The sequence below is a fragment of the Eretmochelys imbricata genome, chromosome 27, assembly GCF_965152235.1.
Source record: "Eretmochelys imbricata isolate rEreImb1 chromosome 27, rEreImb1.hap1, whole genome shotgun sequence".
Taxonomy (NCBI): domain Eukaryota; kingdom Metazoa; phylum Chordata; order Testudines; family Cheloniidae; genus Eretmochelys; species Eretmochelys imbricata.
The window spans coordinates 2712044-2739475 of NC_135598.1; the positions used below are offsets into that span (position 1 = coordinate 2712044).

Here is a 27432-nt window from a genome sequence, read left to right on the forward strand (position 1 = left end):
TCCGGTAGGCAGAGCTGGTGGCTGTGCTGATGGGTTCACTCCTAGCTCCTGGGCAGCTAAAGCCTTTCAAAACAGGCCAGGACTAATTAGTCAGGCCAGCCGTCTCCGTGCAGCTGACTGCAGCCAACCTTCACCCTCTGCGCAGATGCCTGCGGGGAGGGACTGTCCCTAGTACAGAAGTGCTGCCAGGGCTGTGCACAGAAGCAGCTGTGCTGAGAAGGGCTCCCAAAAGCACAGCCCCTTCCTGCAGGTGAAGATTGGGGGGAGCGGAGGAGGGCTGTGGAAACCCTCGGGGGCTGGATGTACCTCAGCCTACCTCCTTGGAGAAGACCAAGCGCCAGGATGTTTGGACCCACCCAGACCGGCAGCGCCCCCACCCTAGAGCAGTGCCCCCATCCAGTGAGGCCACAGGGTCCCAGCTATCAGCCTTTGGGGGTCTTCTCCCAGGCCTCACACAGGGGAAGGATCAGCAGCCAGGTTAACCCCAGGCAGCCGCATGATGAAGTGGAGTCTCACACTGGATCATTACACTCATTCAGTTTATTTTGGTTTAAAATGTGTTTTTAAAACAAGCAGGAAGTTTTAAACACCAATTATCTGCAATGGCCAGTGGAGACGAGAGACAGGGGAGCTATGGCCCCATGGAACAGAGCAGAAGCTAAAACAGGAAGAGGAATCGATCCAGACAGCAGCTCATTTCCCCCATTAACTGCACCACAAGTAGGAAGGAGCCAGGGAGATGCAGAAAGAGCAGAGAATCTGAGAACAGAAAGATACTGTGGGGAGCTCAGAGCAGTCACTTCCAGAAGACAGCAGCTCTTTCTGGGCGAGGGAATGGCAGCATTGACTGCCTACCTGCCTGCTGCACGGGAAGACGGGAGAAAACCCTGCTCCGTCTGCAGATCAGACTAGGGGCTTCCCGCCTCCACTGGCTCTGGCATCAGCTAGCTGCACACTTGACAGGTGAGGTCAGGCCAGGCCACTGGTTAAGGGAACGTTGTTTTCCTGGTACTAAGTGCTCACGTCTCCCTCCTCCAGGGTCAGGCTGCAGAGGGTGATGGAGGAGCACAGGAGGTGCGTGTATGAGCAGCACTAATGAAATGCGGCAGGCCATTAAAAAGCCACTATCGAGCAGTTGGACACACGGTGCAGTCTAGTCTAGGCAAGGGAGTCTGCTTCCTGGTCGCTCCATTGAGGGGAGAGGAGAGCCAGGCCATTGCTGGTCAAGGCCAGGCCAGGCCCAGTGGTCTGTCCCCATGGGAAGCCAGGGCTAGCATGGCCAGGCTGGGGAGAGCTCTTCCTGTGGCTGAGCTCCACAAGCAAGTGAACCGACCAGATCAGTCTTGCCTAAAGCCTCCAGGCTCAGCCCCACCCTCCATTTGCAGCCAGTCCTTATTCCAGTGCCCGCAGACCGTCTCCGGCCAGCCTTGTGCCTTCTGATGGCTGCGGGGAAGGTGGTTTCCCACAGCCATCTCTGTGGGGCTCCCTTAGCAACCGTGCTTGGGGGTGAGCCCTAGTTCTTGACAGGGTCTGCGCAGCTAGTGGCTAGCTGGTCCAGCTGCCCAGGCAGGCCTCAAACACAGCGAAAGGGGCTCCTTCTGTTTCTGCACGACAATTCCGACAGCTCTGGTCATCTCTGCCTAAGTCCAGCTCAGACTTCTGCTTCAGGACCGAGTAGAGATGGGACTCATAGCCGCTGTCTTGGACATTGATGCAGGTCCTCCGGAGCACCTCCAGGTCTACTGGCCGGTTCCTGGTGCCCTGCAGAGCGTCCAGTGAGCAGAGCAGCTGGACGTCCCAGTCCGACTCTGAAGAAGAAGATGGTGGCCCCAGATTTGGGCCAGTGTGGGTTCTGCAAGGGGCAGGCTGGAGGGTGCTGGGATGGGCGGCCAGGCTTTCGCCAAGGTCTGTGCTGTTGGGTGGCTTGGGCAGCGCACCTTCAGCTACTGCAGGGCAGCACAAGCGCCTGGCTGGGGGGATTGGCAGGTGTGGGAGGGCCGGATGGACTGCAGAACAGCTGGCCTTGTCCCAGGTAGGTGATTGCAGCTCGAGGCCAGTCTCGGCCACACAGCAGGGAGGCTCTGGGGCCTGCTCTGTAGACTGCCCCTCTTGCAGGCCCGGAGTCCCGCTCTCCCAGCCCTGCTGAGTGGCTGTGCTCGCCAGGGTAGCCTCAGTGTTGGCTATAGCCATGGGAACAGGTTCTGGGAGCACATGGGCTCTGTCCTGAGGCGTCGCTGAGGCAGGGAAGCTGCAGAGCCTGCTGGAAAGCAGCAAGAGCTCTGCTCCAGTAGCACCAGATGGAGCAGTGCCAGCAACCCCTCCCACAGCCAGCCCCACACCCCGATGAACTGAGCTGCAGCAAACCGAGCCTGTCTGCTTCTCCAGACGCAGGGGGTCGCTGCTCAGCTGTATTATCCTCGGCCTCTTTTCCAGCCGCATGCAAGGGCTGTCGGAGAGTTTGCGTTTCCTGGAGCAGGGTGATGCTCCCAGAGGGTGACTCAGGGACTCGAGTGCATCCTGGGGAACAAGTTCAGGGGAGCAAGCAGCTGCCTCTCCAGTCAATCCATCGCTGGCCCGGGTCCACTGGCTGAGATCAGGAGCAGTGGCCAAGGCAGTAGCCCCCACTGCAGTGTTGTCAACAGCAGACTGGTCTGTGTTCTGACACCAAGCATGGGCCCTCCCAGCTGGCCCTGTGCTAGCAGATGGCCTGGCTCGCAGTGTCTCCTCAGCCCATAGCCCCAGGAGGGGGTGCCCAGCGGGCAATTCTGGAGGAGGGAGCTCGCTGACCTTCTCCTTTGGCGTCTCCTCTGGGCCTGTGGAGCATTCCCCACCCAGCACAGACAATGCATTGAGAGACAGCTCTGCTTTGTCCTTCCTGGCCAGCTGGTGCTTCCATCCCAGCTCTGCAGCTGGTGCGCCCAGGCCTTCCACAGCCTTTGCTCGAGAGCCACAGAGTTCGTTGTCAGCTGCAGGAGAGCAGGGCACCCTGGGAGAGAAAGCTTCTCATTTAATATGGGAGCCCCTTGCATGGAACAGAAGCCAGGGCAGTGCAGCACTCTAGCAGGGAGCCAGCACGATCTGTGCAGGGATGGGGTATTTAAGCCCCTCTGCTCAGAAGGTGAGGCCGAGTAAATTGGGAGATCGCCTGGGAGGAGCAGTGGCTTGAAATGCAGCTGTGCAGAACTCCAGCCCAGGAGTCATCAGGGTCACCTTCACCAGGTCAACTTCACCAGGGTCACCTGCTGGCTGAGCAGGACAGCCTGACCCAGCCCCAAAGGGACACACCCCAGCACAGAGAAACAGGAGGGGGACTGAGGAGCAGATGTGTATTTTGGGCAGTGAGGGGTCCTGCGTCACAGGAGATGAGCCACTCTTGGGTAAAGGCATGAGAGGGGTCTGGGAAATTCCCCACAGGAACCAAGAGAACAGCCCCAGGGCAACAGGAGCCCAGAGTGGCTCGTGTCTTTGAGGGTGCAGCAGGGGAAGGAGCCAGCCTGTCTACCCTGGACACCGAAGGGAACTTGTCCCCTAACCCTGCTCTGCCAAAGGAAGCAGGGCCCCTCCACCAGAACTGCCTGCCTGTCACTGAGCAGCTGACTGGCTGTGGATTTTAACCCACCATGATCCAGGCTGCCCAAGCCAGACCCTCAAGCCCCAGGGCAGCAAGCTGTTTGTGTGTTACCTGGGGGGAGAGGACCAGGCTGGGATCTCTGCAAAGTCGTTGGTGAGCTGAGCGATGACGTGATCCACAGCCGCATACTGAGAGGCGTCCAGCGCGAACTGCCTGTGCCGGGGGCTCTGGAGGTGCTGGAACAGAGCAAGGGGAGCGTGGGGCCAGCAGCTTCTTCTCGCAGCAGCAGGCCCAGGAGAGCAGGGTGCAGCTGAGCCACAGCCCCATGCTGGGGAGAGTTCCAGGGAGCAGCAGTAGCTGCTTGCCCTGCAGGTAGCTGCATGGCAACTGCTGGGGAAGGCTAGAGGCCCTCAGGGACAGGATGTGGGGCCAAGGGGAACGGATATGGGCACAGAGGGAATGCAGCTCTACCCCTGCCCATGGCTATGGTGCTGGGAACATCCCAGGGCCAAGGTAGGACAAGTATGGGGCAAGAGCAGTGCAATCTGCAGCTTGGCTCCCAGCTGCTGGGATGGGCAACAGTGCTGGCACCCTAGGTTCCCCCTGGGCCAGGGGCACAACTGCCCTGCGGGACTGCACACTCCCAGCTCCCAATGGACTTGGGCTGTTCTGCTGAGACAGGTCAGAGGAGCGGCAGACGGAGCCAAGGCACACCTGTAAGATTGTCTGCTTCCCCACTGGGCACGCCTGCGTTGGGCATATCTGCAGAGGCTCTGCCTGCCTTGAACCACGAGCAGGGGAGACCAAAGCAGCTCCTGCAGTGCTAGGCCAGCGGAGCCCTTACCATCTGCAGCTCCCCGAAGGTCTCCTGGCAACATTCACAAAACCCCTTCCTCCTCTTGGGCACGGTGGCTGGGCTGGACCGGGGGCTCCTCTCTCTCTCGCTGTGCGTCAGACAGCCCTCGGGGGCTCTGCAAGGGGACACAGTACAGGCTAGATATCCATATTATCCCCATGCCTAGGCATCGGTTGGGCTAGGTGTGGTACAAACAAGATGGCCTCTGCCCCCAGGGGCAGACAATCTTAGGGACGAGACGAGACGGGGAGCACGAGAATGCGGTGAGAATGCTGCTCAGCGTGACAGGCTGTGGGCTCTGCACACTAGCGGCCTGACTGTTGTCGGGTCCATGCAGGCACTGCAGCAAAGGAGATTTAAGGTGGGATCTGAAGGCGGGCAGTGAGGCAGCTGTGGGAGATCTACAAGGAGCTCATCCCAAGCGTGAGGGGCAGCAGAGAAGAAAGCACAAAGGGGAGAAGAAGGCTAGCATCACTGGGCTGATCAGAGGTTGGAGTTGACTTCTTCATAGCCAAGGAGAGGTGAGAGGTAGGGTGGGGATAGGCCACAAAGGGCCTGCAGAGTGAAGACAAGCAGCTCATGTTTAAGGCAACAGAGAAGGAGGAGTCCGTGGAAGGACACAACAAGGGTGGGGGAGGACATGGTCAAGACAGTGGACGAGGAGAACGATGTCTGTAGCAGTGTTTTGGATATGAGAGATGCACGTGTCCAGGCCAGACAGAAGGAGGCTGCTGTAACTGAGAGGTGAGATGGGCCTGGATAGGAGCTCTAGGTCTGTGGATGGATAGGAGAGGCCAGACCTTAGGGATGTTCTGCACAAAGAACTGGTACAATTGACACAGTCTGGGTGCAAGGACCTAGAGGGAGGTCAGAGTTGAAGATGATGCCTGGGTTACAGGCCTCAGTGACAGACAGGACAGTGGGGCTGTCCATACTGAGCAAGTCAGAGTTGAAGGCAGCAGGGACCCCCAGCTCACCGAGTCTGACCTCCTGGGCACCAGCCCCACCCAGCACCCGCACACTGAACGCAACTGAAATGAGCCCAAAGGGTCACAGCCTCAGAACACTGGACTATACTGTGCCACAGGCCGAGGGGCACCAGGGCCCGAGGCCCTTGAAATGGGAGGGGAATGATGTGCGATACACCCAGATAATCCTGGCCAGTGACCCGCCCCCCATGCTGCAGGGGAAGGCGAAACCCCCAAGCTCACCACTAACCTGACCTGGGGCGGAATTCCTGCCCCGGGGCGGAATTCCTGCCCCACCCCACATTCGGTGCTCGGTTAGACCCTGAGCTTGTGAGCTAGACCCATCAGCCAAGCACCTGAGAGAGAAAATGCCCAGGGCCACCTCAGAGCCCTGGCGCTCCCATGCAGTAGCCCAGCCCAGCCACGACCATCCTGAGGCTTCAGAGGAGGGAGGTAAACCCAGAATTCCTGACTGGGACTGAAAGCAGCCTGTATTCACATCCTACACACCACTGTAATAATCTTTGCACAAAAAAAGCCTTGTGAGGTACCAATAACTCGCTGCTCATTAACATTCTTGCGCAAGGTCTGCATGTGATGGGTATGGAGAGTCATGGTATCATCATCAGAATGTGTGTGAACCAGGTCTGTCCCAAACAAAGGGATGAGAGTTCCCTGTTTACACACCCCCACCAAGCTGACAAGGGGCAGAGGCAAACCTCACACTAACAAGGGGAGGGGAAAAAGAGGGCAGCATGGCATCTGTACCCAGAAGGAGACAGACACTTGTCTTGGGTTTCGCTTTTCCAGAGGAATCCACTGCAAAGGCTCCCTGGGCTATAAAGACAGGGGCTGAACCTCCAGTGATAAGCAGCTGAATCAGCTGCTGATGTACGATATTACTGTACTACAAGAGTTTTGAGTGAGGCCTTTTCTGACAGCTAAGGGGATTAATATCACTGAACTGGCTGTATTAACACTCAGTGAGGAATTCTGGACACTCACTGATACCAGGCTGTACCGCCTGCCCAGACAGGAGGGGATGGCACAGCTTTCTACCTCTCTCCTATGTACATGAAGCCTAGAGGAATCAAACAATGGAAGCTGCTTTTCATTGAACTCAAAGGGGATGGGAAGCCCACAGGAAGGGAAGAATAGCATGAGAACATCCTGCTTCTTGAAACAAGGTCATTGACCTTCAGAAGATCTAAGCAAGGACTGAAGCCATCTTTGGCATCCATCACTACACAGACAAGAGGCTAGAACCCTTGCAAGCTGAGAAAGAAGAGTCCTTCAACGAAGTGGGGGGGTTGCGCGTGAAGTCGCTGGAACTGAATATAGGTAAGAAGTTGTCTTAGGTGAAAGATCTTTGCCTAAGCGGACAAGGGAAGCCAGCACCTTGTACCTTTGTGAACGTCAGCCATGGCTGGGAAGGATGACCGGTGAGAGAAACCATCTTGAAAGCCTATATCTTGCTAGATTAAGTTTTAGGCCTTTAGAAGCATATTTTATTGTGTTTTACTTGTAACTCTACCTTCATTCTTTAAACTTATTAACAAAATTAAGTGAAATCAAGTATATTTCATTTTTATCACAAAAAAATATTTAAAGAGAAGGGTGAATTTGTGCCCAGTTAATAAGCTGTGGTGTGCATATATCCTGAAAGGAACAAACGAACCAAATTATGTCTCTGAATGGTCCAGGCGAGGGTTGGACGTAGCAGAGCACATGGTTTGGCGACATTTGGGACTGAGAGTTGGGGTCACCCTGCAGGTAGTAACCCCGGCTGATGGAATCCACACAGTGCTGTTGACAGGCTGCTGACCCAGCACTGTCCAGCACAGACACTTGGGGCATGCACTGGCTGTCAGCAGTCCAGGTTGGGAGCTACACCAGCAAAGCAACAGGTTCCAGGGTAGACAGTGAGAACATTGCATCCTGCAATGTGACCCTGACCCCTGCAGGGGACCAGCTGGGTCCCTGAAGCATGGGTTTATAGGAACACGCACTGGAAGTGGCCCAAGGGCCGCTGCGTCAGTCAAATGGGTCCAGCTCTCTTAAAACTAAATATGTGCTTACCCCAGTAGCTCCTGCAGAAGAGGTTGTTCCAGAATCTCACCTCTCTGCTGATTAGAAACCGCATTTCCAGCCTGAATGTGTTCATGGCTAGTTTATCCCTGTCTCTTCTTGGGCCAACAATGTCCTTCAGCTTCAACAGCTCCTCACCCCCGCCATAATCAGAGACCAATCATGCCCCACCTGAGCCTTCTCGCTAAGCTGAACAAGTCATAAGGTCGGCTCTCCATTCCACTAGTCATCCTAGCGGCTCTTCTCTGCACCTGTTCTGGTCAGAATTTACCTTTCATGAACATGGGCGACCAATGTTCCAGATGAGGTCTCACCAGTGCCTTGTACCATGGCATTGCTCAGCCCAATGAGAAAGGAGGTAGTGGGCGGGGAAGGAGGTGGATTAAGAGCTCAGTTTTAGCCATGTTGAGCTTGAGCTGATGGCTACACATCCATGAGGATATAGGAGAGAGAGAGGGGCTGACAGGAGATAGGTCTGGAGCAGAGAGGAAAGTCCACGTGTTGTCAGCACAGAGAGAGTTGCTGAGCTGGTTTGTGGAGGAGATTAGCCAGAGGTAAGTGCAGAAGGAGAAGAGATGTGGACCAAGGACAGTCCTGTGGACCCCCCGCTCCCAGAAAGCTGGCGGAGGAGCAGCAGCAGCAGCAAGCCCCAGAGTGCTCAGGAGTCACGAGGGCTGCAGCTGGGTCACACAGACTCACTTACTCCCTTCCCCAGAGGAGTCTTTGTGAAACACAGGCTCAGGCACAAGCCACCTGCCAGCCAGGGGCCCTCCCCATCCAGTTGGCAGTTTTCCGACCTAGAAAAAGGTCACAGCTCAGATTAGCTCTGATCAGGCTGAGCCGCGGAACAAAGGAGCTCAGGAGAGAGTCTATTTGGCCCCATGCAAAGGAGCTAGGAGTCTCTGGTGTCCGCAGGGAGTCTGGGATACCAATGGCACCAAGGCAGCAGTGGGGCTGTAACAGCCACACTCCCTGGCAGCTTGCACCACCTACCTGACTCTGCAGGAGCTTGAGGGGGTTTTCAGAGGCTCAAATGGGCTGGATCTGTTCGGTGCCAGGAAGTTCAGGTCAGGGAAGCTCTTGAATTGGTGATGGAAGGGCCGGAATTTCCTGCAAGAACCATCAGTGTCAGACGTCAGGCATGGCTGTGACCCATTTTGGCCCAGTTCTCACTTACCTGGGCTACCACAGGCTCCCCCACACCTCCTCCCTGAGCCTTCCTCCAAGCACAGAGGCTCAGTTTCTGCGCCCCCGACCCCTGCTTGGGGCTTCCACGTCCCCATTTAAATGACATGAATAGGCAGCAGGTTTAAAAACAAAAGGAAGTACTTCTTCACACAACGTAGAGTCAACCTGTGGAATCCTTGCTAGAGGATATTGTGAAGGCCAAGACTATAAACAGGGTTCAAAAAAGAACTAGATAAATTCGTGGAGGATTGGTCCATCAATGGCTATTAGCCAGGCTGGGCACGGATGGTGTCGCCAGCCTGTTTGCGAGGAGCTGGGAATGGGTGACAGGGGATGGATCACTTGATGATTCCCTGTCCTGTTCATTCCCTCTGGGACACCTGGCACTGGCCACTGTCAGAACACAGGATGCTGGCCTAGATGGACCTTTGGTCTGACCCAGTATGGGGCTGTTCTTATGTTCCTGTTTCCCTTGTTAGATTGAGATGAGAGTGGACCCCTGGGGTAGTTTCAGGATTCAGCATGTTTACACCAGGCCTTGATTTGGCCCAGAGACTCTTCCTTGGGAGACTGCTGGGGCAGGCAGCTTCCTACAGAGCCCTCAAGTCCCCCTGCTCTCTGCTTGCTCAGAGAAGGTGGGCTGAGCTGCAGGTCGAGGGTTCAGCTCTGGAGACCTGTGTTGACTCCCTGTTGCAGCTCCAGCCTCTGTCCCCATTTCCCCAGCTCCCTCACTTCCATACCGCTGGACAAGTCCAACCTTTGCATCCATGGAGGGCCCCATTGACTGCAATGTGGACAGCACTTAAACTCATGTAAGCCAGACTTGCCTCCTGTTCAGGGGCAGACAGCAGCTTCACAGACAGGGCACCACCACCGGTGGAGGCCATAGGGCAGGCGTTTGCTGCCTAGCCCTGAAAGATGCTGGTAATTCCGTGGGCATCCTGCATCCCATAGCTCCAGCTGTTGCTACCACTGGTGGATGTGTGCCACTGGGCAGTTACGTACTTGATTTTTCCAAGTGTAGGACAAGGCCTTTGGAACGGTGAATCCCAAGGCAGCCTTCTCCTTGCACCCTCCCATCCCATGTGCGGAACTGCACTGGGCCTAGAGTACAGGACGCAATCAGCAGTTTGTGAAAATCTTTGAGGGACACAGTCTCAGCTAGAAATGCCTGTTACCAGCACCTGAGATTAAGCTGATAGCATTGAGAGACCTAGTTCTCCTCTCACGCCTGAGCTTAGATTGCATTACACTCCAAGCCAGGGACATTAGAAACTGGTGCTGACTATTATCAGTGTTGTAATGGCACCTATGAGCCTGTCATGGACCCAGCCCCACTGCACTAGGCCCTGCATAAACATAGAACCAAGATGGCTCCTGGCCCAAGGAGCTCACACTTGCTATCAATCCATTTCACTCTGCTTCTTACGCTCTCACCCAGTGCAGGGGTGGAGTTTCTTGCACTGCACGGAAGGTTTTACCCGAAACCTGCTGATACTTTAGAATTCACCCTTCTGCTCTTTGTGCTTTGTTACATATTACTCCCAGACCTAACACTTGGTCCTGTAGCGGCTTGTTAGTGCCCCTTCAGACGTGGACCTCAAAGAGTACTTAAGGCACTCGAGTTCTGGACGCTGCCGTTTCCCACGCCTCTCTAAAGCAGTGATTTTCAAACTGTGGGTTGCAACCCAGTACCGGGTCGTGGAATGGAAGGCACTGGCAGCTCTGGTGAGCACCCCTGATTGGGCCGTTAAGAGTCCCATCGGCGGTGCTGCCTGGCTAGTCCCTACCTGTTCTGACACCACACTGTACCCAGAAGCGGCCAGCAGCAGATCTGGCTCCTAGGCCTGGGGGGCCCCCCCGCACGGGGCTCTGCGTACTGCTCCTGCCCCAAGCATAGTCTCCGCAATCCCAGCCAATGGGAGCCATGGGTGCAGTGCCCGCGGGTGAGCGCTGCACAGAGCCTCTTGTGTGGCTCCGCCTAGGAACCAGACCTGCTGCTGGCCGCTTCCAGGGCGCAGCACGGTCCACAGTGCCAAGACAGGTGGGAAGCCTGCCTCTGCACCCCCGCTGCGCCGCTGACCGGAAGCTGCCAGAGGCAAGCCCATGCCCCAATCCCCTGCCCCAGCCCTGAGCCCCCCTGCACCCCAAATCCCTCATCCCTGGCCCCACCCCAAAGCCCTGACCCCCTCCTGCACCCCAACCCCCTGCCCCAGGCCTGAGCCCCCCCAAACCCTGAACCCCTCATTCTGGGCCCCACCCTGCAGCTCTCACCGCAACCCTCTGCCCGCCCCACACTCCAAACCCCTCATCCCCAGCTCCGTTGGGTTGCAGGCATCAATTTTCTTCAACTGGGTCGCCAGAAAAAAAAAAGTTTGAAAACCATTGCTCTAAAGGATTGTATTACTTAGCTGCGCAATGAGCTACACCCTAGAAACAACTGCTTTCTAGTAAGAAAAGTGCATCATAAACATCACAGTCCTGTAACATTTGCTACTTCCCAGGGCTAGTCACATCTGTTGCTACAGGGACAAACGCAGCTCAACAAGTGGCAAGAATCTCTGTTCCCTGTGGCTTGGTAGGCTGCAATTCTGCAAGTTACTTGAGCAGCACAAAGAGGCCCAGAGATCAGGGCCCATTGTGGTGGCTGCTGTACACAGACAGGCCCTGCCCATGGAGTTTATCTCTAAACACACTGGGGGACGAACACACAAGAAATGGGGCCCAGAGAGATGAAGTGACTTGGCCAAGGTCACACAGGGAATCTGGTTGAGCTGGAAATGGAGCCTCTGTCCAGTACTGTCACTTCACAGTGCACACAGGTAACCAAGGCTACATTTCCGCACTGCATTTACCCTTCTTCCCCAGCACCGGAAGTGCATCAACAACTCTCTTGTCAATGGAGGGGCTTGGAGGGTTCTATGGGTAAGAGGGGAGGGAGCATCTGCCAAGGGACTCCTCGCAGCTCTTCAGCCAGGAGAGCAAAGTTTGCCCACAAAGTTAAAAGAAGGATCAGATTGAAAAGGCTCATTCACCTGCTCCGGTCCTCAATCTTCAGAAACGGGGGCTTCAGTTTTCCCACTAGAAGGAGAATTCTGCAGTTAGCAGCTGGCCTGGGCAGGCATTCCCTCCCCCCCCGCCCCTGCAATGCACACCCTATCCCCATCATCCAATCCCTGGCTACACAGAACTGGACTCCAAAATCTAAAGTTTGTTTTTTTCCCCCCCCAATATTTATAACACTTCTGGATGCGAAGAAATCCTGAAAAAAGAATCAAGATCTATCTGCCAGAGTCTGCAGGCAGCCTGAAACAATAGCCCGGAGCAGCATCAATTTTCCACTTATCTCCACCAGTGGACTCTGAAGCCTAATGCTAAGGATGCAGATATTTCAATGGACAACTTTCAGGGCAGATAGTCATTTAGAAGGCAAAACATACAATCTGTGTTCAGAACCTTGGTGGGGACTGTTAAGTCTAGAGAAGATTTAATGGACAGCTGAGAGACAGCGAAGAGTTAAAAGCTGCTGCAGATGAGCGAGCAACAAGATAGTTAGTTCTAACAATAAGGGCCCAAGTTGTGGTCAGGCCCAGAGCCAAAGCGCGGCTGTTGTCAGAATGCACTCCATGCCAGGCGGACAGCAGGTACCAGCGTGCGCTGGGGGAGTGGTAGCTGAACTCTGCCTCAGCAGAGTGTCAGGATTCAGACAGCCTCTTCTGGGGCATCAGGTTGATTATTCCCATAGGCAGGATCTTAGGGCTGTGCCTTCCTGCTATGTGGGTAGCACAAGGCAAGTAGCCTGGTGTGTCCCAAGCTGTGCCAAGGTGCTCGGTGCTGCACTTGAGGAGGAGGATTTGGCCGACTGAGGAAAGCACAGGAGCAGCTCCAAGTGCTTTTGTAGAGAGTGTCAAACTCACCACAGCCACAAGGGAGACTGGAGTCTTTGCTTCTTTATGATGGGCCCAGGCCTGAGAGGTGGGTAGCCCCCTGCCCAGCCTTGGGAGATCAAGAACACCAAGTCTGACCACCCCTGCTGGGGCTGAGGCACCCAAGAGGCCTCTGAGCAGGTTTGAGCCAAGATTTTTCTCCAGGATGTTAAGTCACTGAAGGGAAGTAGCTGTTCAAGCACAAGGCTGAGACTGTTCCCATGCAGTTGCTAGGTGCTCAGCATTTTTGGAAGTCAAACTGTATATTTAGGGACCTAAAATGAGACTGGAAGCACCATTTGGTGCCCGCATGAGTGGCCTGGCCGGAGAGTTTTGATCGGTGACAAACCCCACCCCCAACGGTTCCGCTTTCACTCTCCGGTCACAATCTTTACACTAGCTCTCAGTCACTGGAGGTTCTTCCAGGCCAGACGAGACCGAAGTCTCATGTCAGCAGGAAGCAAGGTTTCCTAGAGATCTCCAGCCATCTCTGTCCCATTATATAGGGGCAAGAGACCACTCATGGCAGTGACCATGAGTTGGTTGAGTTCAGGATCCTGACGCAGGGAAGAAAGGTAAGCAGCAGGATACGGACCCTGGACTTCAGGAAAGCAGACTTCGACTCCCTCAGGGAACGGATGGCCAGGATCCCCTGGGGGACTAACTTGAAGGGGAAAGGAGTCCAGGAGAGCTGGCTGTATTTCAAGGAATCCCTGTTGAGGTTACAGGGACAAACCATCCCAATGAGTCGAAAGAATAGTAAATATGGCAGGCGACCAGCTTGGCTTAATGGTGAAATCCTAGCGGATCTTAAACATAAAAAAGAAGCTTACAAGAAGTGGAAGGTTGGACATATGACCAGGGAAGAGTATAAAAATATAGCTCGGGCATGTAGGAATGAAATCAGGAGGGCCAAATCGCACCTGGAGCTGCAGCTAGCGAGAGATGTCAAGAGTAACAAGAAGGGTTTCTTCAGGTATGCTGGCAACAAGAAGAAAGCCAAGGAAAGTGTGGGCCCCTTACTGAATGAGGGAGGCAACCTAGTGACAGAGGATGTGCAAAAAGCTAATGTACTCAATGCTTTTTTTGCCTCTGTTTTCACTAACAAGGTCAGCTCCCAGACTGCTGCGCTGGGCATCACAAAATGGGGAAGAGATGGCCAGCCCTCTGTGGAGAAAGAGGTGGTTAGGGACTATTTAGAAAAGCTGGACGTGCACAAGTCCATGGGGCCGGACGAGTTGCATCCGAGAGTGCTGAAGGAATTGGCGGCTGTGATTGCAGAGCCATTGGCCATTATCTTTGAAAACTCGTGGCGAACCGGGGAAGTCCCGGATGACTGGAAAAAGGCTAATGTAGTGCCAATCTTTAAAAAAGGGAAGAAGGAGGATCCTGGGAACTACAGGCCAGTCAGCCTCACCTCAGTCCCTGGAAAAATCATGGAGCAGGTCCTCAAAGAATCAATCCTGAAGTACTTGCATGAGAGGAAAGTGATCAGGAACAGCCAGCATGGATTCACCAAGGGAAGGTCATGCCTGACTAATCTAATCGCCTTTTATCATGAGATTACTGGTTCTGTGGATGAAGGGAAAGCAGTGGATGTATTGTTTCTTGACTTTAGCAAAGCTTTTGACACGGTCTCCCACAGTATTCTTGTCAGCAAGTTAAGGAAGTATGGGCTGGATGAATGCACTATAAGGTGGGTAGAAAGCTGGCTAGATTGTCGGGCTCAACGGGTAGTGATCAATGGCTCCATGTCTAGTTGGCAGCCGGTGTCAAGTGGAGTGCCCCAGGGGTCGGTCCTGGGGCCGGTTTTGTTCAATATCTTCATAAATGATCTGGAGGATGGTGTGGATTGCACTCTCAGCAAATTTGCGGACGATACTAAACTGGGAGGAGTGGTAGATACGCTGGAGGGGAGGGATAGGATACAGAAGGACCTAGACAAATTGGAGGATTGGGCCAAAAGAAATCTGATGAGGTTCAATAAGGATAAGTGCAGGGTCCTGCACTTAGGACGGAAGAATCCAATGCACCGCTACAGACTAGGGACCGAATGGCTAGGCAGCAGTTCTGCGGAAAAGGACCTAGGGGTGACAGTGGACGAGAAGCTGGATATGAGTCAGCAGTGTGCCCTTGTTGCCAAGAAGGCCAATGGCATTTTGGGATGTATAAGTAGGGGCATAGCGAGCAGATCGAGGGACGTGATCGTCCCCCTCTATTCGACATTGGTGAGGCCTCATCTGGAGTATTGTGTCCAGTTTTGGGCCCCACACTACAAGAAGGATGTGGATAAATTGGAGAGAGTCCAGCGAAGGGCAACAAAAATGATTAGGGGTCTAGAACACATGACTTATGAGGAGAGGCTGAGGGAGCTGGGATTGTTTAGCCTGCAGAAGAGAAGAATGAGGGGGGATTTGATAGCTGCTTTCAACTACCTGAAAGGGGGTTCCAAAGAGGATGGCTCTAGACTGTTCTCAATGGTAGCAGATGACAGAACGAGGAGTAATGGTCTCAAGTTGCAGTGGGGGAGGTTTAGATTGGATATTAGGAAAAACTTTTTCACTAAGAGGGTGGTGAAACACTGGAATGCGTTGCCTAGGGAGGTGGTGGAATCTCCTTCCTTGGAAGTTTTTAAGGTCAGGCTTGACAAAGCCCTGGCTGGGATGATTTAACTGGGAATTGGTCCTGCTTCGAGCAGGGGGTTGGACTAGATGACCTTCAGGGGTCCCTTCCAACCCTGATATTCTATGATTCTATGATTCTATAAGAGAGGCACAGGGCTACTGTCCGCCCCAGCTGTGGAGGTCAGCTTTTAACAAACAAACAAAAAACAAAAAGCTGCCTTCGCGGTTTAGGAGTTAGACTTGACTCCAGGCTGAATGCTTTGAAGGCAGCAAAGGCTTCTCTGAATGCTCCCTGACCAGACTGCACGTTAAGGCACGGTCAGTCCCACATCGGCACCACCGCGGCATAGCGCAGCCTTCTGCTAGCAGGAGTGAGTGGGATGTGGGGGACACATCCTCCCCTCCATAGGGCTTCATTTCACAGCCAACACGGATTCAGAGACCGAAGCACCAGTACCGCAGTTCCTACCATGACTCTCAATTCTAGAAGCCCTGCCGGAGAGTCTCTCATAGCACAGGGGAGACCAGGTAAGTGGACAAATGATTAACAGGATTTTAGACAAGATCCCGCTGGAAAGCGACAGTAGAAAGCCAGCCACACAGGAAGCATCCTAGCTACGCTTTCAAAATGCTGCACAAGCTTTAAAGCACGACAAGGAGAGCCTGGCAAGAGGTTTCTGTCTGAGTTTGGACAGTAAACGGCTTTGAGGGAACAGAAGTTTTTGCAAAAACAAGTCGTTTTGTTGAAATATCACAGTGAGGCGTTTTCACAAAGTCTCCCAACCAGCTCGACACCAGCTGAGAGCAAAGCTTCTGTACTGACCTTTAAGGACTCCTGGCCCCACTGAGAAACACTTCACCTAGACAGAAAAAACAGATAGCATTTAGGATGGGAGCCAGCCATAGACAAGACTAGCAGCCCACTGATTCCAGAGCAGTGAGGGGGAGATGCCAGCACAGGGCATGCTCATCCTTAAGGCAGTCCACGGCTGCTGTGCCCCTGGTGTTTGGCAGATCGGACTTGGTTTGCATAGCTCAGCACTGCCTAGACCAGACTGCTGGAAAGAAGATCATACAACTGGCCCTTCCTAAAGGAAGGCCAGCCTCACCCGTCCCCAACCCTAGCACAAGCCTGCTGGCAGACTGACTGTATACCACATTGTGATTTTACCTCCCTTGCAAGTTGGGTGGAGAAAGCTGGAGTTTCCCCCTGTAAGTTGGTTGGGATCTGGGCCTGTTGTAGGTTGAGACCCCAGCTGGTCATCCAGCCTTGCCAGCCTAGCACTAGGCCTGGACTGCACCTGAAGTTGGCTTGCTAGACGTATTTCAGCTTGGGTGAGCTTTTTTAAGCGAATCTAGTTTTACCAGTAAAAGTATCAGCACGGACTCAGTTATACTGAGCTAAAGGTGCCTCCTCTTCCTGAATAGAATAAGGACTTTTCTACCAGTATAACGACATTCCCACTAAGCTAGGTTATACTGGGTTAACTATACCAAGCGCATCAGAGTTTCAGGCCAGCACCATCAGATCATCTAGTCTGACCACCTATATATCACAGACCACCCCCAACCCCTGGACACACCTGTATTGAGCCCTGGACACACCTGTATTGAGCCTGATAACTCCCTAGGCTAAAGATTTCAGCCCTCAGGAGATGAAACAGTTGCATGCCACAGGCACAGAACAGAGGCATTAGTGGCATCTCACTCGAGGCCCCTGCAGTGGCAGGGAATTGATCAGTGACCTGCTCAGAGGATCTGGTTTGTGACCCACACCGCATAGGAAGGTGGAAACCCCCACCTCACCCCTGCAAGGTCTCTGCCAGTCTGACCTTGGGGGAAAATTCCTTCCCAGCCCCAAAGCTAGTGATCAGTGAGACCCTGAGCATATGAACAGGAGACATCAGCCAGGCAATGGAGAAGAAATTCTCTGCACCATCTCAGAGCACTGATCCACCCTGTCCAGTGTCTCATCGCTGCTTCAGAGGCAGGTTAAAGAAAAAAAAACCCCACACAGAATACCTCTGGCCAATTGTGCCCTGGGGAACAGACTCCTTTCTGATCTCAGCAGGCAACCTGCTTAAGCCCTGAAATGTGAGATTTGATAATAATCAAGGTCTTCCTACTGATCTGCAAGTGTTAGGAACATGCAGAGGACAATGCTGGGGGCAGTGCAGAGCTTCCTGTTCCCCACCATAGTCCATGAAGGAAGGGGATGAACAGGGGTTCAGAGATTCAGAGTCCCTGGCCAGAAAGGGCCACCGCAAGCACTAAACAGCTGCAGCATTGCTCCTAGAGCAGGATTAAAGCATGTTGCAGAAAGATTCTAATCTCACTTTAGAGACTTCAAGCAAGGGTGAGTCTACCACCTCCCGGGGAGGCTGTTCCAATGTTCACTCACCCCCAGTGCTGGCAAACTGCCTCTTACATCCAGGTGGAATTTGTCCAACTTGACCTTCCAGTCACTGGGTCTTGTTCCGCCTTTGGCGGCAGAGTTGAATAGCCCCTCTCATGATCAAAGATCTTGCCCATGTGTCAGTGCCCAGGTGCAGTGAGCAACTCACCCTTCAACTTTAATGTCAGTAAAACCAATAGATTGAGTTTAAGCCTCAAATCACGAGGCTCCTTTTCCAGCTTCTGGATCACATGGGGCCCCTTTGAACTCTCTCCAGTATGTCCTCATCTTTGAGGTTTGGACACCAGAACTAGGCAGTGTTCTAGTAGCTGTCTTACCAATACCATACAATCACAGTAATGAAGGTCTGGAAGGGATCTAGAGGGATCATCCAGTCCCATGCTAAGGTAAGATTAAGTCAGTCCAGACCATCTGTGACAGGTGTGCATCTAACCCGGTCTAAAAAAGAAACACAAAACCATCACTTCCCTACTTATACCCGATATTCCTTTCCATACTTGTCCTTTTTGTCATGCTTTTACACTGAGCTCTCATGTTGAGGGACATTTACAACAAACACTCTGCCCTTCTGAGTCCCTACTTTCTCCCAGTCTTCCATCCTGTACGTATAACCTGGATTCTTGGTTCCTAGATGTACTACCTTACATTCGGCTGTATTAAAATGCATTTTATAGGATTGTGATCATTTAACTATTTAGATCATTAACAGTATCCTTTCCTCATTACTTACTGCCCCAATCTTTGGGTCATCTGTAACTTTACCAAAGATTTTGCATCACCTAGAACGTTTAGGGAAACTAACTTGATTTGTTTTGTTGCGCTTATAAGATTGGTCGAAAGAGGTAACAGTGTTGATGTAACAGACTTCTGTAAGGCCTTTGACTTGGTACTGTATGATAGTTTTATATTCTGGTTTTTAATCAAAGTAACATGGCACACACTAAATTGATTAAAAACTGGCTAACTAAACAGAATCATCCTCCAGCAGCTGCATTTCTAGTGGGGTCCTGCAGGGATCAGTTCTTGGCCCTAAGCTATTTAACAGTTTTTATGTTTTCTACCAGGTCATGATAAGTCATCACGGATACAGTTTGCAGATGTCAAAAATTGGGGGTGGTAAGTGACGATGAGGGCAGGTCACTGATTCAGCATGATCTGGATCATTTGGTAAGCTGCATGCAAACAATGTGTGTTTTTAATATGGCTAAACATAAAATGTATACATCTAGGAACAAAGAATGTAGGTCATATTTACAGTGGGAAAATGTCCTGGGAAGATGTGATTAAAGATTTGGGGGTCATGGTGGATAATTAGCTGAACATGAGCTCCAGGGGGACGCTGTGGCCAAAAGAGCTAATCCTTAGATGCATAAACAGGGGAATCTCGATTAGGAGCAGAGAGGTTATTTAACTCTATTTGGCCCTGGTGCAACCGTGGCTGGAATACTACATCCAGTTCTGGTGTCTGCAGTTCAAGAAGGATGTTGATAAATTGGGGAGGATTCAGAGAAAAGCCCCAAGACTAATTAAAGGATTAGAAAACTTGCCTTGCATCGAACGACTCAAGAAGCTCCATCTATTCATCTTAAAGAGGTCAATGGGTGACTTGAGCATAGGGTGTAAATACCTACCCGGGGAACAAATATTTAATAACGGGCTCTTCAATCTAGCAGAGAAAGGGGCAACACCATCCAGTGGCTGGAAGTTGAATCTAAACAAATTCAGACTAGAAATAAGGCACAAATTTTTAACTGTGAAACTAATCAACCATTGGAACCGTTTACCCAGAGTTGTGGTGGATAATCCATTCCTGACAGTTGTTAAATCCAGACCGGATGTTTTCTAGAAGATCTGCTCTAGGGATTATTTGGGGGAAGTTCTGTGGCCTGTTTACACAGGAGGTCTGACGAGATCACCACAAAGATCCCTTCTGGCCTTAGAATTTAGGAATGGTTGATAAAAATACTGATTGGCACTGGACAAAACCAGTCCCTCTGGGGCCTTGCTCATTGACCTTGTATGTCAGACAAGGCCTAAAGTGACTCTGCTGTAAGAGGACTGCATCCTGGGCTAGTTGGGAAGGACAAAACCCACTTGTTACCAGGAAGCCCTGGACTGGGGGGAAGTTTAGGTCAGTTACCATCGTCTTCTCACTCTGCTTCCTTGCTCCTGACACGCGGAACAGCAGCTGCTGCACATAGGCCATCATTTCTATGTGGGGTGGGAAGTCAAGGAGCTAAAGCCCAGAGAAACAGAGGGAGCTGCTACTCCTCAGCACCCATAGTGAACAGAGGATGAAATACAACTCCATCGAGCTACCCACCACACCCGGGAAAGTGCTTTAGCACCCTCCTCTGCCATCTGTGGGAAAAGAGTTGTACTGCACATCCTCCTTCCATGGAGGAAATAAGGACAAGAGCTAGTGGCCAGATGGGAGAGGGAGCGCTGCGTGTTGTGTGCTACAATCTGGCTCTAAGTGTCACAGTGGGAGCTAAGAGCTTTCAGCCCTAGATGGCAGATTGCTGTGTTCGCCCTGAGAGACCAGGTGGGTGAGAGAATCTCTGTTCTTGGACCAACTCCCATTAGCCCTAGCCAAGGCAGACATAGCAGCGTTTCCCTTTACAGAAAGATGCAGAGGAGGTGCAGCATGCCTTGGAATTGGACAAACAGGCAGAAGCTGAGCTGCCGCCCACTTTAGCCCAGAAACTCTAAACTCACGTTGGACAGTGCTGGGTGTGCATGAGCCCAGGGTACAGAGCCTCAGCTGTTGGCTCAAGTCCAGCAGAGACCTAGTGCCCCAGCCCCATTGTCAGTGAGAGGCATTCCCACTGCTCCCCTCCCTCACTGAGGATCTCAGCCAGCTGCTCTCGTGGGGGTTGCTACATGCCAGGATCAAGGCACTTCAGCAGGGCTCGCTGACATGGTCGACATTAAACATGTCTGCTTAGAGAGAGGCCTGCAGGGCCATCAATCCAGCAAGGACGTGCCTTTGACATATAGACCAGGTATTTTCCACTGCATGCATCCAATGAAGTGAGCTGTACCTAACGAAAGCTTATGCTCAGATAAATTTGTTAGTCTCTAAGGTGCCACAAGTCCTCCTTCTCTTTTTGCGGATACAGACTAACACGGCTGCTACTCTGAAAACAGACCAGATGTTATTCTAAGGGGTAGTGGTGGTTCTGTGCCGGTGTTTAGAACCCTTGGATCAGGAGAGGAAGGTTACAGTCAGACTACTAGGAAAAGAACAGAGTGGGTCTGACCAAGCCCACACCCCATTCTCCACACACAGACTTTTGAAGACCCTCCTCTCCTCTGAAAGCCTGTTTCCCCAGGCCAGCAAAGCCTCAGTCAGTGTAACCCATTGTCAAATTCTTGCTCCTCCCCCCATAACCAGCCATTCACCCCCCAGGTCATTGATTTAACAGATTCAGAAGCTAGATATTAAAGATCAGAGTCCCATCTCCACAACACAAAGTTTCTGTAGAAGGATACCATCCACATGCAAGATCCGAACGCCCCAGGAGCGAGCATTGACAAGGATACTACTGCCACTGCTGGAATCCTGCACAAACAAGAGGAGAGACTCAGTGATGTACAGCCCAGGGCAGAGTGGACATCTCAGACTGTTTGCTGGCCTCGACAGGGTATGAGATTATAGTGTGTCACATCATTGTCAAATCATTAACATTGGTCTTTCCTGCCCCCCATCCTCAGTCAGCAGCAGGATTTTAGCAGATGTCATTTTGAGAACTTCTAGAGTTGGGAAGCCTAGTGAAAAGGCTGCAATCCCACTGCTCAGAGGCTAGAAAACTGCTTATCTTGACTGACCAGAAATCAGTGGTAGCTAAGATCATCTTGGTATAAGAGTTGCCAGCTTGCTCTTTTCAAGACTAGAAACAAGAGCTATCCTGCTGTAGAGATGGGATTTTTGAGTAGCCACTTCTGCCTTTGCCATTTCAGAAAGCTCAATCCTGGGCCAGCTCCCTGACCCAGAGGGGATCTGTTGATTTGCAGATGAAATTGGCATTTCCAAGTCCTAGGGCACATGGTGCAGGGAAGAGGAGAAATGTTCTTATCCTGACTCAGAGCTGGAAGCATGAACTAGACTATGTCAGCTGTAGCATGAACCTTTTAGTTAAGCATTAACGCCATGTACCGAGTGATCGGAAACCTTTCAGCATAAGGTCTAGAGGCAAAGCCTCTCACAACTCTGCAGCCAGGCTATGTGGCTAACCAAGTCCATGTCACACGTGGCTTTAGAGCTCCCTAGGTTATTGCTACTTCTGATGCTGCTGTGATGCTCTTATAGGCCTGGTCTACACCTAAAAGCATCAGGTCAACCTTACTACATCACGTACTTAGGCCTACCAGACCCCACTGTCGTCTTCCATTGAACTAGTCTGGAGAGGTGGGTTACCTACACTGACAGAAAGTCCCCTTCTGACGACGCACAGTCACTGTTACGCAATCGTATGCGTTGCGTTAGAGCAACAGGAGTACAGCTACCTGTATGAGTGTCCAGCCCAAGGGGCAGCACGTGGGAAAGGAACAGGCCCCATAAGGGGCTGAAAGGCTTGGAACCCCAGGCAGCGTTACAGTCTTGCATTTTCAAATGGAGGACTTGTCCAGGCAATGGCCCACATGGAATCTAGTGATGGGCCAAGTCTCTGCACCGTTCCCCAAGCACAGGCTGGATTGCTGCCCTGCTCAGGAATGCCTTGCACCTACCTGCCTAGAGGAGAAGCCCATCACCGTGCCGCTCACCTGGTTCCTCATGGCCTTCTGCAGCAGCTCCTTCCCCCTGCTGATCAGAGCCTGCAGAAGACACAAGCCAAACAGCATTTAGACCAAAAGCTCCTGAGCAGCCAGCCAGGTGGACCAGTACGCTACTGCCCAGATAGTTTTAAAGGGCGAGGGCACAGATCCTCAGTGTCCCTGGCACCCCCAAACCTCACTACCACCCCAGATTACAGACCTCCAGGGAGATGCAATAGGGTTTAACCTTCCCAGGAGAGGATTCCGCTCAGAGCCCCCAGGCTTCCCCTCTCCACCCAGGCTCCTCACTGCAGATGTCCTCTGGAAAAGGACAAGCTCCTCCTGGGCAGCAGCAAGTGCAGTGGGGGAGGTTTAGGTTGGATATTAGGAAAAACTTTTTCACTATGAGGGTGGTGAAACACTGGAATGCGTTACCTAGGGAGGTGGTAGAATCTCCTTCCTTAGAGGTTTTTAAGGTCAGGCTTGACAAAGCCCTGGCTGGGATGATTTAACTGGGAATTGGTCCTGCTTCGAGGAGGGGGTTGGACTAGATGACCTTCTGGGGTCCCTTCCAACCCTGATATTCTATGATTCTAAGTGACCTTTGTACTTTAAGGCTCTGCTCTATGGGACTGAAAGTCTGCCCTGGACACCTAGAGCCCCCTGCCTGCAGGTCAGCCCGGTTTCAGCCTGATGGATCGGAGACTACAGAACAGGTCAGGTGAACTGTGCAGCAGGAAAGCCATGGGAATCTGCTAGGGAAGCCATTTGGCCTCTGCATAGGCATGCCCAGCAGAGGCCATGTTACAGTAGGATGCCCTGTCAGACCGCAGTGAGACAGCAAGGTTTCTTCTAGTTTGGGGGTAGGACTCAAGCCATCTGACCTTGTATTTCTTTATTACTCTGGGCAGCCCTCACCGCAGTCATGGCCAGCGCCCCACCCGGTGCTGTATGTTCTACTGTTAGCAGTTCAATGGAGTCTGACTGTTTTACAGGCTGGGAAGATGGGCCTTGAAGTGCAACACTGAGCCCCTTTCTCGTGACCTGCCAGCTCCCTTCTCTGGCGGCATGGCTGCTTCCCAGCCCACCTATATCTTACCCCTGCTGCCTCCACCTTCTCCCCCTGCTCCCTCTCCAGCATGTCCTCCCACCTCTGAGGGTGCACAGAGAGTTCAACTTAGACCTGTTGAGTCCAGCCCCCTGCCCCAGACAGGGATTTGCTGACTCTGAGCAGAATTGGCAGGATGCTTTCCTTGCAAGCTGGAAGTTCTAGGTAGGGGACCCTGGGTCTCATCCTACCAGCACCTTGATGATCGTTCCTCTGCTCTAGCGACATTTCTGAGCCTGGGGCAAAACCCAGTGACATGCAGAGCTGGTCCCTGCATGCTATCTGGAGTAGGGGAGGGGCACCATTCACATCCATCCCACCAGCCAATACCAGGACAAGTCACACAAAAGGAAATTAGAAGCAAATCCATACAAAAAACAAGCCCCTATTATCTCTGTTGAGCAGCAGGATTAATCAGCCAAATAAACAATTTCTTCCAGCATTTAGGCAGGTGCAGCACATCTATACCTCCAGCTGAGGCAGCGAGGCCTGCCACACCTCCAGTCTGTAGCGACCCTGAAGGGAAGTATCAGTTTTTATGCCACCATATCCTGCTACAAACCTGTGTAAATTCCTACGGTATTTATCCCTTCACCACTGATTAGCAATAGTCTGGATGTGCCGGCCATTTGCTGCACCGTGGGGAGTTTGTCTGCCACCCTAACATTTCCAGTTTTGATTGTGAACTGTAGGCTAGTAAATGAAGGGCACATCGTAGTGCCACTGTATGCTGTTGGATGGTGCTGCACCCCAGAGGCAGTTGCACCAGTCTCGGTGGACACTTTGCAGAATGTTTGGAGATTAAAAATGCTATAGAAAGATTTGGCATCTCAAGCCACTGCCCAGAGGGCAGGGCTCATTTATCGGAGTGTGAACAGCACCAGGACTGGGACAGCTGAATAGAGAGGTGTTCTCAGTGAGGCAGACAAGCTCTTCTGCAGCTACTATTCTCAGGCTCTGCTCCCCACCAGCCACTGCCCCAAGGCTTAAGACTGCCTAGACCCTCACAGTCCTTACACTGTCTGCTGGCTTGTGGTGATGCCCCGCGTGGCTCCCTTTGGGCACAGCAGAGGGCAGAGTCTTTGCCTTGGCATCCCCTGAAGCTGCGCTGCTCCGTTTCTCAGTCGGTCTCCGAGGCCCACTGTCCAGTTTGGCCTCTTTGCTGCTGGAAACCACATAGCTGACTTCTTTACTCAAGAAGCTTTCAATCACCTGGACCAAAGACAAAAACAGAGTCAGCTGCAAAGCCACCAAGTCCACAGCAAGGTCTGGAACATCTTAAAGAAACCACCATCTTCAGTTGCCTAGATGCAGGAACAGGGCTGCATGAGACCTAGTCTTTAAGCTAGACATTTCTCCCCTTCCAGCTCCATCCCTTACTGTCTTCCAGTCTTAAGGCCTCCTCCCAAGTCACGCTGGACTATTAGTTACATGCAACTGAAAGATACCTTGTAAGGACTATACTGGTCAGCCTAGTGAGCTGGGACACTCGAGAATCAGTTTACACGTGTACTCAGAACCCTTCCCTAGCCCCTCTGTACAGCGCATTAACCACAGTGCCCCCATCTGCCAAATGCACTGTTCTTGAAAAATTGGCCCTTGGTGTCTTCAAGAGCTCAGCTCCCATTTAATGGCCAAGTTTTCACAAGAAACCAGCACCCAACATGCATCCAGGGGCTGAGCTCCTGAAGAACAGGCACCACTCTTGGGAGCTGACTCTTTCGAAAACCTGGCTCCACGTGAATAGACCTACAAGCAGCTTGTGACGGACTGTCCCCATCTTTGGGCTTAAAAAGAGCATTCAAGACTTCCTGAGCCCCGCAGATGGGAGCACAAAGGGTAAAGTGACAGGGCCGGGTCTTTCCAGGAATGCATTCCTACCCACCACTCCCACTACCATTTTAGGTTAAGGTTTGGACTAGAGGCACTGAATTCCACCACCCCACCCAAGTCCATTCAGCAACTCTGCCCCTTGTCAATGCATCACCCCTATAGCAGCATCCATTCAAGTCTTTGGCTCTTCTGGAGCTAGAGCGCAGCTGCTTCATGCTCTCCAACAGGCAAGGTGCCTCCATACTCACCCCACCCAGCTGCTTTATTGTCGCCACCAGAAACTCCATGTTCTTGTTATTCGGCAGGTCCAGGTAGAAGGATTTTCCCAAAAAGGGCAGGTTCTTGGATGACCCAGTCACCTCCTGCTGCTGTTTCTCTGGGGGTCTCCTTTGCCTTTTCTCTGATTGGCAACCCATCCTACCTGCTAAAAAACACAGCCACCAAGAGAGTCAGCCTCTCAGATGAGCAGTGGGGAGAGCACAAGGGACGAGGGTATCTGTCAAACATACAACTAAGGGTAGCATAAAATCCCTCCTTTACCTGTAAAAAAAGGTTAAGAAGCTCAAATAACTTGGTTGGCACCTGACCAAAAGGACCAATAAGGGGAGAAGATACTTTCAAATCTGTGAGGGAAGGTTTTTGTTTTGTGTTTCTTTGTATTCTCTCTGGGTCAGCGAGGAACCAGGGCAGGGAAAATACATCTTCTAAAGCCATATCTGAACTAAGCATTTAAGATTACAAATTGTAAGTAATAGGAAAGAAATGAGTTTGATTATCTTTTGTTTTAGCTTGTGAATTTTCCCTAGGCTAAGAGGAAAGGAGGACTTGTGGCGCCTTAGAGACTAACAAATTTATCTGAGCATAAGCTTTCGTGAGCTACAGCTCACTGCATTGGATGCTCCTTTTCTTTTGCAGATACAGACTAACACAGCTGCTACTCTGAAACTAGGCTAAGAGGGAGGTTTATTCCTGATTTTTCTGGCAACTTTAAAGTTTTGCCTAGAGTGGAATCCTCTGTGTTTTGAATCTGATCACCCTGTAAAATTACCTTCCATCCTGATTTTAGAGGTGCTTCTTTTATTTTGTTTTTATAATAAAGTTCTGTTGTTAAGAACCTGATGGGGTTTTTAGGACACTTACAAACCAAAGGGGCTGGTCTGTGCTCACCTTGTTAACCTATTTGGTTGGTATATTATTCTCAAGCCACCCCAGGAAAGGGGGTGAAGGGGCTTGGGGGATATTTTAGGGAACCAGGAACTTCAAGTGGCCCTTTTCCTGAATCTTTGTCTAACTCACTTGGGGGTGGCAGCAGTACCCATCCAAGGGCAAGGAAGGATTTGTACCATGGGGAAGTTTTTAACCTAAGCTGGTAAGAATAAGCTTAGGGGTCTTTCATGCGGGTCCCCACATCCGTGCCCCAGAGTTCAGAGTGGGGAGGGGACCCTGACGCTATCACAGCTGCTTTGGGCGGCTTCTGCCCAACACACAAGAGAAACAAGCGGCAACACACCCCCAGGGAAGAAAGGGACAAGCAAGTCTTTTAACTCCTTGTTGCCATTACAGAGGGGTTTGGGGCGGGGGGGGGGCATGTTTTAAAGCTGGTGTTCGCCCTGAGGCCATCACCCCCCCAGGCAATTGCATCCTACCGCCACAATCTCCCGGGGGCTCGCGGGGGGCGCGGCCCGCCCTGGCCCCCCGGGGAGCGGCTGCCGCTCGGCGGCGGCGGGGGGCTCGGACAGGCCCCGCGCCGGGGACACAGGGGGCGGGGGCAGGGGCAGCGGCCGGGCCGGAGCGGACGCGGAGAGGGGGCGGGCCGGGGAGCACCTGGCGGCGGCGGTGCCCGGCCCGGCCTGCCGGGAAGCGGCGCCCACCCCGCCGCTCGCGTACCGGGCTCCGGCTCAGCCATCGGGGACGGAGCAGCGGGCGGGTCTGGGGCCGCGCCGCCCGGCCCGGAACAGAGCGCTCAGGACGCGGCGAGGAGCGAGGCCTGCGCCCCGGCCACGCCGCAGAGCCCCGGGGGCCCAGAGCGCTCGCCGCCACCTTCGCCTCACAGCGGCCGCGGCTGCCGATTTAAATTTCCGCCCCGCCCCCTCCGC

At 52.6% G+C, this 27432-nt stretch overlaps 1 protein-coding gene across 2 annotated transcripts; it reads right to left on the reverse strand.

Moving 5' to 3' along the window:
* Positions 1 to 539: 539 nt before the first annotated feature.
* On the reverse strand, positions 540 to 27375 carry DBF4B (DBF4B-CDC7 kinase regulatory subunit). Of its 2 annotated transcripts, none has more exons than XM_077806510.1 (12): positions 27224 to 27375; positions 25585 to 25760; positions 24521 to 24715; positions 22405 to 22455; positions 21133 to 21202; positions 19778 to 19848; positions 16045 to 16081; positions 11707 to 11752; positions 8477 to 8593; positions 4416 to 4542; positions 3683 to 3807; positions 540 to 2986 (listed from the first exon to the last, which is right to left on the reverse strand). In XM_077806510.1, exons 1-12 carry the CDS (start codon positions 27240 to 27242, stop codon positions 1546 to 1548), a joined length of 2475 nt encoding a protein of 824 aa, XP_077662636.1. In that variant the 5' UTR covers positions 27243 to 27375; the 3' UTR covers positions 540 to 1545. The 2 variants fall into 2 exon arrangements, with proteins under 2 accessions (XP_077662636.1, XP_077662635.1); XM_077806509.1 differs by having other exon boundaries at positions 22369 to 22455.
* Between the last annotated feature and the right edge of the window lie 57 nt (positions 27376 to 27432).